This window comes from Phaseolus vulgaris, chromosome 2, assembly GCF_051622355.1.
Source record: "Phaseolus vulgaris cultivar YP4 chromosome 2, ASM5162235v1, whole genome shotgun sequence".
NCBI classification, from domain to species: Eukaryota; Viridiplantae; Streptophyta; class Magnoliopsida; order Fabales; family Fabaceae; genus Phaseolus; species Phaseolus vulgaris.
Genome location: NC_143499.1, coordinates 46,559,405 through 46,572,620, shown reverse-complemented (window position 1 = coordinate 46,572,620; position 13,216 = coordinate 46,559,405). Strand labels below are relative to the sequence as shown.

The 13,216-nt window shown below is 29.9% G+C and overlaps 2 protein-coding genes across 2 annotated transcripts; one reads left to right on the top strand and one right to left on the bottom strand.

Annotated features, from left to right (window-relative positions):
- The first annotated feature begins 218 nt into the window (after positions 1–218).
- On the top strand, positions 219–1,027 carry LOC137812664 (RING/U-box superfamily protein). The gene has a single exon (XM_068614812.2). It carries the CDS (start codon positions 340–342, stop codon positions 820–822), a length of 483 nt encoding a protein of 160 aa, XP_068470913.1. The 5' UTR covers positions 219–339; the 3' UTR covers positions 823–1,027.
- Positions 1,028–8,038: 7,011 nt separating this feature from the next.
- On the bottom strand, positions 8,039–12,287 carry LOC137812663 (uncharacterized). Its single transcript, XM_068614811.1, has 8 exons — positions 11,924–12,287; positions 11,771–11,792; positions 10,491–10,547; positions 10,315–10,396; positions 9,028–9,123; positions 8,787–8,911; positions 8,674–8,692; positions 8,039–8,588 (listed from the first exon to the last, which is right to left on the bottom strand). Exons 1-8 carry the CDS (start codon positions 12,021–12,023, stop codon positions 8,280–8,282), a joined length of 810 nt encoding a protein of 269 aa, XP_068470912.1. The 5' UTR covers positions 12,024–12,287; the 3' UTR covers positions 8,039–8,279.
- Between the last annotated feature and the right edge of the window lie 929 nt (positions 12,288–13,216).

The window sequence follows — 13,216 nt, the reverse complement described above, 5'->3', positions numbered from 1 at the left end:
AATCAAATTCTAATTCTAATTTATTTTTTAAAATATTTAAATAGAAATTAATATTAAGTGGCGGTGTTAAATTTCGTTTTGAATAATCTTATTATTAATAAGGATTCATGTAAAATTTAATTTAATATTAAAAAGTGTGGTTTTTATTATATCTGTTTGAGAGAGAGAAAAAAGTATCCTTTATAAGGTTCCATTGTTGCCATTCCAACCTCAAACTCTTCTTCATCTATCTATTTAACATAACACACTTTCTGAGTTATTCACTTCACTCTCTCTCTTTCTCTCTCTCTCAATCGCCATTTTTTCTCTTCTGAAACAATACCAAGAAACTCAAATCTCATGGGTTTCCCAGTGGGCTACTCGGAGCTTCTCTTCCCGAAGCTTCTCTTCCAACTCCTCTCCCTCTTGGGCTTCCTCCGGAGGCTCATCAGCACCCTCCTCCGCTTCATGGGCCTCCACGATTTCCTCGAGCCCGACATTGCTTGGCCCGAAGCCCACACCCGAATGCCGGAATTCGAATCTGTCTCCGCCACGCTTATCCGGGAAATCCTCCCAGTAGTGAAGTTCCGCGACCTCCTTGACCCACCCGAAACCTGCGCCGTCTGTCTCACGGAGTTCGAGAAAAACGATGAGATCAGACGGCTAGCCAATTGTCGACACATATTCCACCGAGGATGTTTGGACCGTTGGATGGGGTACGATCAGAGAACGTGCCCTCTTTGCAGAACACCCTTTATACCTGACGATATGCAAGGTACCTTCATTGAAAGACTCTGGGCTGCGTCTGGGATCTCTGAACATCCCCTTGTTCCTGCTTCCTAGCTTCGTTAATGGTATTTCAAATAATGTTGCCTTATTTACTCTTTTGGGGAAGAAGAATCACAAGAGGATGTTCTGTTTTTCATTCTTTCTTCTTCTATTTTTGATTTTTTTTTATGTATGTGTATATATACAAAGGTCAGAGAAAGATTGAGACTTTAATTGTATATCATTTTCTCATTTACATGAATTTTGTAGATTTGGGATCTGATTCATGGAGCTTCTACTATTTTGACCTGGGAAACATAATTATATTTAAATTAAATTTAGGTATAAATGTTCGTTTAAATGTGGAGAATGGAAACTAAATGGTGAAAAAAAAAAAAATTGCATTTTTTTTACCTTTGATTTGGTTGTTTACAAATACCAATTTTGGGTGTAAAACTATGGAGGTTCATCATGAACGACAGAGAGCACGCGACCAGCAAAACAATTATTCGATTTGAAAGGTTACAGTAACATGGTTTAGGGTTTTGGTGACCTTAAAGAAAATAATAAAATTTATTCTATTAAAACCATTTCAAAAATGAATTCAGTTGTGGTAAAAAAAACATATTAATAATATTTTCTTAATAAAAAATTCATTCCTAATTGGTTGGCTCTATGATTTAGCAAATTGGTGGGATTTATTAATTATTGTTCCCTTCCTTATTTGCAACTTGGAAGCAAGGTTTTAGTTTTAGAGTGTTGGGATTTTAGAGCATGGATTGGGAAGTGAAGGAATTGAGTGGAGGGCATGGCATCAGTTTTGGACAAATTTTGGTCATAAAAAGACAGGGAATCTTTTTGTTTTGTTTCGAACGTTTGCAACTTAGGAGCATGGTAATGGTAGTTTACCAGCATAGGAAAATCAGAAAAAGAAAAAAAGAAAAAGAAAGAAAGAAAGAAAGAGAAAGTTGTGTTGGAGAGCTTTTTCGTCGTTTAATAAAACTAACATTAAACGTATTATAAGTTGACAAAATATGCCATTTACTATTTTCCTATAAAAATTGCACTATTATTTAATTATAAATTCTCATTTTATAATGATTATTTTAATTTTATCCATAGTATAGTTGACCTTATAAGATTGTTTTATATTATCAACACAACCCTTCAACTCTTGTCAATAGGTTGTGAATAATCTAAAAACTCACACTCCAAAATTAATTTTATTCATTTTAAAACCTTAAGTCTTGGTTTTTTCTAAAGATTAATTTTATCAAAAAGATAACAATAACCATTATTGTAAAGTTAAAATAAATAAATAAATGCTAATAGTACATTCTTTAAGATGTTTGCATCCACTTGTGTTCATTAGGTTTTATCATGAATTACAATTTTGTTAAACTCATTTACTATTATTCAACGAATCTATCATTATTTTCACGAATAATCGTATAGTGTGGATTATAATGTTAATACTTAATAATCAAATTGAATTAATTAGCATCATCAAATATAAAAAAACATGGTAATATTGTATAATTTGAGGTTTTTTTATTATTTACTATATATTGTTAATTTTTTTTCTTATTTTATTAACAAAGTAGGGTACAAATGATCACATTTGTAAATCATATATTTAGGAATCCAAATAATAGTGTTTTATATGGATACTGCTCTCATGTTTTATGTCTTTCTCTTTCGTCCAATGCACTAATAGGTTAAAAGATAATACATCATTAATTCTTATAATTATTGTTAAGATACAAAAGGTTATAAGGCATCTTCAATACACAAATCAAATGCAGGATTTTAATTTATTTGTTAATTAGGATTCCTTTCTAAATATGAAACTTTTTATGTTTTCTCTTCCATTAATTTTATAAGAGTCTATTTAATGAAACATAATTTATGTTTTAATATAACATTATTTATTTCCTATTTTTAATATTATACTCCCCCCCCCCCCCCCCCATTTTAAAGAACATATTTAATGATATATTATTTATATTTTAATGTAAAAGGTTTTTTTTTTAAAATATCAGTTATTGTGAATGATTTCTTTTGTTTGTTAGTATTAGATATGTTTAACATAAGTGTTGTTTTTAAAGTGAAAATAATAATTTTTCATTTTTATGATTTAGTGTTTTATTTAAATTTTAAATTTATTATCATGTCAACATACTCTAATAAAAGGGTTTTATAATTCCAAGATAACATATAAAAAAAATATTTTCTTATGAAATTGTGTATTCCTTAAAAGTAACTTATAATAATCCCATTTGAGTATTGAATGATTTTTTTTTTTAATAATCCCATTTGAGTATTGAATGAAAATTTAAATGTAAAATATTTATTAATGTTAACAAGGATAGTGATATTATTTATTGATAATCACATTTGAGTATGAAAATTCAAATGCAAAATATTTATTAATGTTATTGTTTTTCCTAAATGCATGTATTTATGGGTTATTGAATAAGGAATATTTTGAGAAAAGATATTTTTTGGTTACATCCATCGTATTACCTTTACTAAATGCATGTATTTATTGTTCATTGGACAATGAGACTTAAGTGAATATATTTTGTGGTTGCATTCTTTTGGATTTATTAGATTAAATTGGTGTGTGCTGAATAGCTGGATTTAATTTTACTATCTAAAATGGTTGAATATTATTTATTTGAAAAGGCTGAAGAGTGAGTTGATAAATGGAGCAATTATTATTGTGTTGTGGATTTATTTTATGAATATATTGGATGTTCAAATCCTAACAAACCATATAGCATGGTATAGGAGAAGAAATTTCTTATGAAAAATTAAACATAATACATAATTAAACCTAAAACATTTTAAAAATAATAATAATAATTGATAAACTATATAAGTATATAGAAAGTAACTAAATACTATCTTAAGAAAAAGAAAAAAAATTTAAAAATATTAATTAATATAATTAAATCAGGAAGTTGACAGTGTCTTCATATATTTTAAAGACGATTTATATTGTAAAACCTATTTTTATTTTTCACCATAGAAAAAAAACTTTTCAAGTCGATCCATCAAATTTCATCTATATTTGATTTTTATGTCCGTAAAAATTTCTTAACAATTCATGTTTAATTTTTATAATATATAAAGTTTTATAAATAGTTATATAAGACGATCTAATTTAACCAGAAGATAGTATAAGAAACTAAAAAAAATAATGATTTTATATTATAATGGATCCATGCAAACAAACAATTATATGTAATTTGATTTTTAGTGTTATTCTAACCTAGGATACTTTTTTTTATCCAAGTTATCACTATTTATGGATGTAGCAAGTATAAATGAAGCAAACAAATTCAATTTTAATACATCCTATTTTCCTTTTTGTCTCTAGTCTTAAAAATCTTAGTATAAGTGTAGCTAAAACCTATCAAAGTCTATATTCAATTCTCAACATAAGTAAAAAATAATAAATATAATATCATAAGTTTTTTTTTTATTGAAAATGGTATCAAATTTATTTAAGTGATTGATATTTTTAATATAATAACAATAACAAGGTTTTTCATTACAAATATTTGTTTATTTATAATAAAATAATGGAGTTTGACACACTTAAGCACACACTCCTCCACCTCCTTCCACACCTTTACACACACTCTCCCATACCTACCTCCACATATTTCAAATATTTATTGACTTATAGTAAAATAATGAAGTTTGACACACTCACACCTTCACACACCTCACTCACACCTCCACACACTCCACCTACACCTTCACACACTCCAAATATTTGTTGACTTATAACAAAATAATGGAGTTTGAAACACACACTCTCACACTCACACCCTCGTCAACACCCACACTTCCACACACTCCCTACCCTCATCCACTCGAAATATTTGTTGACTTATACTAAAATAATGGAGTTTGACACACACACACTTCCTTGCCCACATCCACACACTTCCTTGCCCACATCCACACACACATACACATACACAGTCACACGCAGACACATACTAAGTAGGTAAATATTTAGATAGTTCAAAATAGTTCATTGAATTATAATGTTTGTAGGTCAAATTTAAGACTATTTGATAATGTTTAAAGTTAGATAATGAATATATTTGTTTTTATGGGTTAAGGTTATAGATTTTAAAATATAATTCAAAATATAAAATTTGAAATATATTTTGTGAGTTATAGAAATGAAATTTCAAAAAAAAAAATTAATTAGATAAGTATTCTAAAAAATAAAATCTAAATATCTATTATACAAATTTAAATCTAAAATATTTTAAAATACAAATCCGGAAGAGGAGGGAGAGTAAAGAGAAACCGAAAATTTAGTTGTAAATTAGTATCCTTATAGGGAAAAAGATTATTTGACAATGTGCTTACGTTCAGGTGACAAAAGGTTAATTACATATTCAAAGTCTTTTTTTACCCTTCAATAAATTTATCCACTTCATCTTATCAGAAATAATGTTTGTTATTGTAATAGATATGAGCAAAACATTATAAAATGATGAAATGAATCAAAGTTTTTAAATAAAGAAATTTCATATATTTTATTTTTTAAATTATAATTTTTTTATTTAAAAAAAAATATTTGCTTGACAACCGTGATGTTAATTTTTTTTTATAAAGAATTACAAATTTTGAAAATTATTCTTATGAGATTTTTAAAATTTTGTTTTGATAACTTTCTTTTCTAATTTTTCATAATGTTTATTTTCAACTAATAGAAAACCTTTTGATCTCACATTATACATAATATTTTTATTTTTATTTTAACTTTTAGATGAACTTCTTATAATTTGCAGTTGTTGTTGAGTGTGGTTTCGATATTTTGGCTGTACGACATGGTTAGAATTTATTTAGAAGTTAATTTTAAAGCACTTATTCTGAAACATAAAAATTTCAGATGACAAACTAAGAAAGCTTCTGAATGATTATATTAAGACGAGTTAAGGTTTGGTTTGGGTAACCTTTCCTTAAGCATTATTTAAGAAATTAGTAAGTAATATTCAACTTAACTACATTACTACAATCAATGGTGCCTTCATCCATTTTTGTGCCTACTATGACATCTAATTTACGTTAGATTCAAATTAAACTAAATTATTTTAGAAGGCCCAGTCTTTTAGTAAAGATTATTAAAACTAAAATGTTAGCTATTAAGTCATTGAAACATAAATAAAAAAAATTGTTATGATTGCTTTATTAATAGCATTGCATTAAAAAATTTATAGTATACTAAATCTTAGATTTATTTATCGTTTTAAAATTAAGTATATTGACTTGCTTGGCAAATAAATTATTATTTAAAGCTGTTATTCTCAAATATGTTTTCATATAATTTAGAGTAAACATCAAATTAAATCCTTAAAATTTTAATATTATATTATCTTATAATGCTTAACATTTATTTCCAACTTACATTATTAAATTATAACCGAGTAAACCCTTCAGCACACCTTTTCTAAGAAAAATAAGAATACTACAATACAACTTAATACGCAATTCATTTATTAAAATAAAGATGTTGACTTCTTGAAAAGTTTTTTAAATAAAAAATGGAGCTTTAAATAAAGTTTATTAAATTTGACAAACTCACACGTTTGATAGATAATATATATAATTATTATTATTAACAATAATAGATTTTATAATAGAATTAATAATGTAATTGACATTTTAAGAGTGTTAACGTATGAAATTATAGTGACCAATAGCCATTGACCCATTTCCATCCTTATTTATAAGTAAACAAAGTATTTTATTCAATATAAATATCATGATTGTATAGCCCAAGAAAAAAAGAGTACAATTATTAAAATAAAATGAGATAAAGAAACAAATATAAGTTACATGATTAGTTTTATAATCTTAAGACAATTATTATACAAATAATAAATTTATTATATACAATAAGTTATATATAAAATAAAAATATTTCTATTATTAGTACACACTTTATTTTTAATCAAGTTTTTAAATTATATTTTTAATTTTTAAAACTCAAATTTAAACTATTTCTGATAATTTCAAATTTTATTTTATTTGAATTTAGTTGTTACATGTTTATTTAAATAAATAAGATGTTTCATAAGATTAAATTGTTATTTTTGAGAGAGGAAGTAATTATATCCAGTAACTAATAGCATTTTGTTTCAAATCTGACTGATTTTTTTTTTTTAAAAAAATTATTGTTTGCTTAGTTTTGCTTTAGAAATTCCCATTTTTTTTATCGTGACAAGATGAGAATCCATATACATTTGTATTCATTTTTATATAATAAGTAATTGTTTACTGAAATTTTCTTATCTTTCAATATTAATAATTAGAAAATCAGAAGTAATTTATGTAATAAACAACACCCATTAACCCTTGTACTCATCGTTCTGGTTAAAGTCTTGTTTATAAATATATCTACAAAACATTACAGATATAATTTCAAGTCTTCGAATCGGACTTTAAAACAGTTAACCTAAAGAATTGAAAAGGACTATAATAAATAAATAGGTGAAACTAATAATATAAGTTTCCTCAACCTGAATCCTTTGTGTTTTCCTCAACCTGAATCCTTTGTGTTTATCCTATATATAACACAGATACTAACACTAAATCCTTTGTGTTTATCCTATATTTAACACAGATACTAACACTAACACGAATACAAACACAAAAATATGTATAATCTTTAAAATTAGGACAGGGAACACGAATCTATATTTTATATAATTTTGAATTATATAAACTGAAAATAAATATTTATGTGCAAAAGTATGTTACAAATTCTTTTGGATGCAAAAAGATATGGAAAAGATATTTTTCCATGTCTGATTCAAAAGAATTTCTTTCTTATTTTCATAATCATAATAAAAATTTATGAATAAATTTGAGTTTTTAAAAGATTAAAATTTATGAATAAATTTAAGTTTTTAAAAGATTATTGTATTTATACATTTTAAAATTGTGTTAGAACTGTGATAGAATTTTCAAAAATCTAACAAATATTTTTTAAATTGAACACTTCATCAATAAGTGTCCTACGAGTGTCGATACCGATATGGGTATCCGACACAGATACGCCATTTAAGAGAAGTAACCGACTCACAAGTAACTATTATCACCAAAATCATATTAGCCACAAGGTACTGAAAACTAATTGACGAAAGCGCAGTGAATCCTTCCTCACGGGCCTATCATGTTAAGAGCCCAGAGTCCATTATATTTAATCACGAATTGTTTAAAAAAAATATTTGGAACAGTGCATTATTCAGGGATATTGCACATAACAAGCTAAAGTGAACTATTTATGAACACCAATGAGAACAATATACAAATAGAAGTCTAAGTATGAGACTGGACATCACGACAGGAATTATAATGTGTCAAGTCACAAAACTTGTCAGTGGAAATGCAAAATAATTAACAAATGGAACTACTGCATTTCACCACAAATATGCGCGATTGTTTTATGAACCAATCAATTGGCGCTGTAGAGAAAACAATGCATGCTAAAGTAATCACTTAGGGTAGCCAGATGGGGGGTACCCTGGTGGAGGATAGGACGAAGGGGGATAAGCAGCTGGGGGGTATCCAGGAGCTGGATATCCTTGAGAGGGTGGTGCGGCAGGTGGATAACCATAGGGCTGTCCGTAAGCCGGTTGTGGTGCATATCCCGGTTGTGGTGCATATCCAGGTTGTGGTGCGTACCCAACAGAAGGAGGAACTTGTTGATCAATGCGTGACATCTGCTGAACAGGGGGCACTGCCATTGCTGGTTGGGGTCCAAATTTCCCATCTCGCTTGTCCATTTCAATCTTGTGCTGAGTCTGCAAACAAAATTTGCTCTCAAGTGACAATTTTCATGCGTACGACATTGTGATTCACCATTTCAGAGATAATCAACGCACTTACCTGCATGCATGCGCAGACCCTACAAATAAAAAGAAAAATATATTTAGTACAAAACTGCTTCCGATATGATGTGCACAACTAATAGAAACTTCTGAGAGAAGAGGAAGCCTTACGTGCAGTACACAAAGTCAGCCAAACAAGATAGCAACTGAGAAGCCTCTTGAATTTCCTCACTTCCAACAATCATGGCAACAATAGAGAATATACATGCAATTTGTTGAAGGCAAAACATGAAACCCTAAATAGAAGAAGATATACATGTAATTAACTGACTATATTGAAAAAAAAATATTTGCATGTATCTGGCTGTGAATGCAAGAGAAAAGTAGGGAGAGAGAGAGAGAGGGAGAATACAATAATGCAATTATCACATTGCGTAGTTTGAATGTTAAATTCATCTTGCAATAGAAAGCGAGTTGAGGCAACTGAGTTTCCAAAGCAGAGGAAAACCTGAAACAACGATACATATATCAATAAATATAGCTTGCTATATGAAACAATCACAAAATTCAAGACCCAAACTCCAAAGTAATCCTGCACGACATTTATTTAATTGCAAATAACAATTTATAATTGTTCAAAATGCTATTTTTTAACACCCATTATTTAAATAAAGCAGTTATCTTTTGCTCTAAATCTAGTTTCAGTACATTTTCAATTTTTTCAACTACACACTAACTTAACAACTTACAATGAAAGGAACAGTTACAAATACATGAATTTTTGTTTAACTTAATAAAAGGAATCAACAGCTTACTTAGTATACCAACCCTTACGTAAGTTCTTTTTGACGATAACAAAGGCTTCAGTTCACCATTAACAAAGACAAACTGGTGAAGACACACACCACTGGGTCCACATTTTCCATTTTGAAGAAGGGCATTGCTATCTTGAACCATGTTAAGAAATTGAGCTGCTTTTTTATTTGATCATAACCATTTTCAAAATCAGAGCTTCCTTATTTTACTATCTTGGTTAAATTTTGAGAATAAGATCTCCATATTACAAGTTTGGAACTGAGTCCCTAGAGTTTCAAAAATTTCTAATTGGATAATTACCAGTAAGTAGACACTATTAAGTAAGGTCCACTTAGAAATTTTGGAAATTTCAATGGATCCTCAAATTTAAAAAGTTTAATTTAAAAATCCTGATTAGTATAGGGGCATTTACACTAATTCAACCTTAATATTCAACTACCTTTATTGCTACTAAAGCTGCATCTAAAATCTGCATAGTGCCTAGCTTCACCACATACCAAGGAGAGATCAACGGATTTTCCTTTGATGGTATCCTTTTTACCCTTCACCATGAAGAGTTAATCATTTTTATCAAATATCACATTCATGATTCCAAACGCAAGATAACAGTAGTAACAAGGCTACTCTCAAAAGTTGGAAACAATTTATTAGCCTAACCATAAAATCCTGCAATGCTCTTTATTTTTATATTAATTCATACCTAAATCATATTCCAAGTCTTCAACAATTATTATACGTGATATTCCATTATATGTTGTAAACTTGGACTAATATCATGCAATGGTTAAGGCATCACAGCCAAACTAACTGATAGAGAGAGATGACATGCTGCCACCATACCAGGTAGATATAAAAGTAAGGAAACAGGTTCACATTTCTATACCTCAGTGCAAAGGCAAAATTCAGGACATTTACTTTCTCCACACCTACCACTACAGGGCATGTAACCAGCGCAGCATGTGTATCTGGAAAAAATAATACCACAGATATATCACACAAACAGACCATGTAAAATTATTTTGGAATGTTGGAAAAACAGAAATAGTATCAATCAATTACCTTGACATGTCATCATAAAGAGCTCGTTTACGAAGAAGGTAAGACACACAAGGTGCACTGTGATGGGACAAAAGAAAATTAGATTAATTACTGAAGAAAATAAATTCACTTCATGCCTAAAATGTAGACCAGTTCAAATTGTGATTCAACTAAGAGTCCATTGTTGTAGATTTAAAAAAAAATCATGAATCCGGTCATTAAATAACAAACACACAAATAAGAGATCAAGTTTAGGGACAGGTTATACAAGCTAATCATAGATAAATTTTAAGTACGAACTCATACTAGCAAATGGAAACCAGCTTAAAGTACACGCCAGACCATACAACACAGTTACATCATGGCCTGCTCTCTGATAAAAAATGAATATGAATCTAACATGAGGAACGTGTTTACTTATTAAAACCTTAATAACTGTACTCATGAGTCATGAGGAAGTTTAAAGGCAAAAAATCTACATAAATTATATTATGATCCAATCCAACTAAAAAAACTCAAAGAGACGACCGACTTCATTGAGAGCACAGTACAATAAAAAAACCAGTGAGACATTTATCAACTGGCTAGTGGCTACAGAGACACAACAGATCCTAGACGGTAACAAAGTTTCATCAGGGATACAAACTAGTGTGCAATAATACACAACCAAAATAAAGATCTCAACATCTATCAATCGAGGCAGTATGACATATTTCCCGTAACACTTTATTCAATACCATCACACTCTGTTATAACCTGTTAGATTAATTGAATTCTCATATAACCCCTCCTCTGTTGTGGAGGTTTGGCAAATAAGAACATTAATGCCAAGGACCCCACCAGACTCCTGCCATCATCCAGGATATTATTGTACCCAAAAGCCGGAGTCTGAGCACCCGCTCCCCTATAGTCATTTTAAATGCACCAACTCTTTTGACAGTTCATTACAATCTTAAACCACTAGGAATAAGCATAGTCTATGTCCTACAACAAGAATACGAATGCATTTCATGTTTTCTTCATCAGATTCACATATATTTAAAAGTACATAGTTAAACAAATAATAACACAGAGCGGAAACTATTTTAAGTACAATCTAAACTACTTTGTCAGTCAATGCAAGTCAACGTCAATCCAAGATCTACAAGTCGAATACGATAAACAGCGAAACTGAAAATGAAATAATCGCTTCCGCGTCCAATCGAGGAAAAAAACAGAGCAAAAAGAACAATCATTAGATCTAGAGAACAAGATTTGACAAAAAACATCGATTAGGTAAAAGAAAGTTCCAGATCACATACCACCACAAGGAGAAGCAACAATCTGCGCAAAATCAAGAGTCGGACACGACATCAGTCTAAAGATAAAAAGCGAAATTAGAAAAGTGTGTGTGTGTGTGTGTGTGAGAGAGAGAGAGAGAGAGAGAGAGAGAGAGAGAGGGAGAGAGTCCTTACAAGGAGTATCGGCCTGAATGGTACTCATGAGATTGCTGTGCCATAGATTCCGGAAATTCTGCCGTGCCTGCATCTTTTCGATTTGCTGCTGCGACGCCATGACGAGTGGTTTCTTCTTGACGAGCACAGTGGCAAGAACCCTAGATCAAATACTTGGGGAAATGTGTAGACGAAATATATAACAGCGAGGAGGAAATTTGGTTGCGTTTGAGGGCAAAAAGAAGGAAATGAAAGTGATATTACGTAAGAGGGAGAAGAGAAGATTGGGAGCGTTCAAGCTTCAAGCAACCAAACTTCAATTGGTCTATGGACTCGTTGCTTGCTTCATTCGTCTATCATACCTGTAGCTGACCCCGCATAAGCCAACTAAGCCTGTAACTACAAAGCCCCAAAAGCCACTAATTAATACTATTTTTTATGCTTATACTTATACACTACTTCTATACTTTTACTTTCTAACTATTCTCTACATTTATATTCTTATTTAATTATTGATTTTGTATCAATACAATTTTGTTTTTTTAATATCTTCTCGTTGATGGTCTCTTTCTAAATAGAATGGGGTGTAAAATATGTTCTAATATTCAAGTTTTTTTAATTAAAAATGATAAATACTATTAAAATTATTTATCCGTAGACTTTGTTAATTCATTTATAAAATTATGTTAACTCTATGTATTGATGGAGATGTAGTTGTTGTTAATCCATTTATAAAGTTATGTTTATAAATATGTGGATTGGTGGAGATGAATTAATATAATTAAGATAGTTAATTGTATTAGTATAACAGTAAGTATATTATAATTAGTGTACCGGTAGATAATATGACATGTCTCGGTCTTTATATTTGAGATGACCGAGACACACGCTAACGTGTCTCAATCTACCCGGTCGAGCTGATCGATATACACAGCCATACCGACTGACACGTATAACAATTAACGCTTAAACTAAGGTTAGTGAAGTTAAACTATCATTAAGAATTAGGTAATACAATCCTAAGTGTGATCCATTCCACTAATCAGGCCCAGTAAGGTAAGTCCATTAAAATAATATAAATAACACACTTTCTAAGGAGAAAGGTACGTTATTTATTACTGTGCACCTATCCAAGTGTTGATTACCCGCTTTACTGAGCGTCGGAGTGCCTTCTGCAGGTACCTCTCCCATTTGGCATTCACTCGAGATTGAGAGACGAAGAAAAAACACGAAGGCGAGAAGGATCAGTAAAGCCTAACAACGTGCCCGATCAAAAAAGGAAGACGAAAACTTCAATAATTATCTAGGTCCGTC

Excerpts from the sequence above, each read along its gene's own strand:
- LOC137812663 (XM_068614811.1), bottom strand. The coding sequence starts at position 12,023 with ATGGCGTCGCAGCAGCAAATCGAAAAGATGCAGGCACGGCAGAATTTC. Across the intron at positions 11,793-11,923 it reads CATTCAGGCCGATACTCCTT|ATTGTTGCTTCTCCTTGTGG; the intron begins GTAAGGACTCTC and ends GATTTTGCGCAG. Across the intron at positions 9,124-10,314 it reads AATTTTGCCTTTGCACTGAG|GTTTTCCTCTGCTTTGGAAA; the intron begins GTATAGAAATGT and ends TCGTTGTTTCAG.
- LOC137812664 (XM_068614812.2), top strand. The coding sequence starts at position 340 with ATGGGTTTCCCAGTGGGCTACTCGGAGCTTCTCTTCCCGAAGCTTCTC.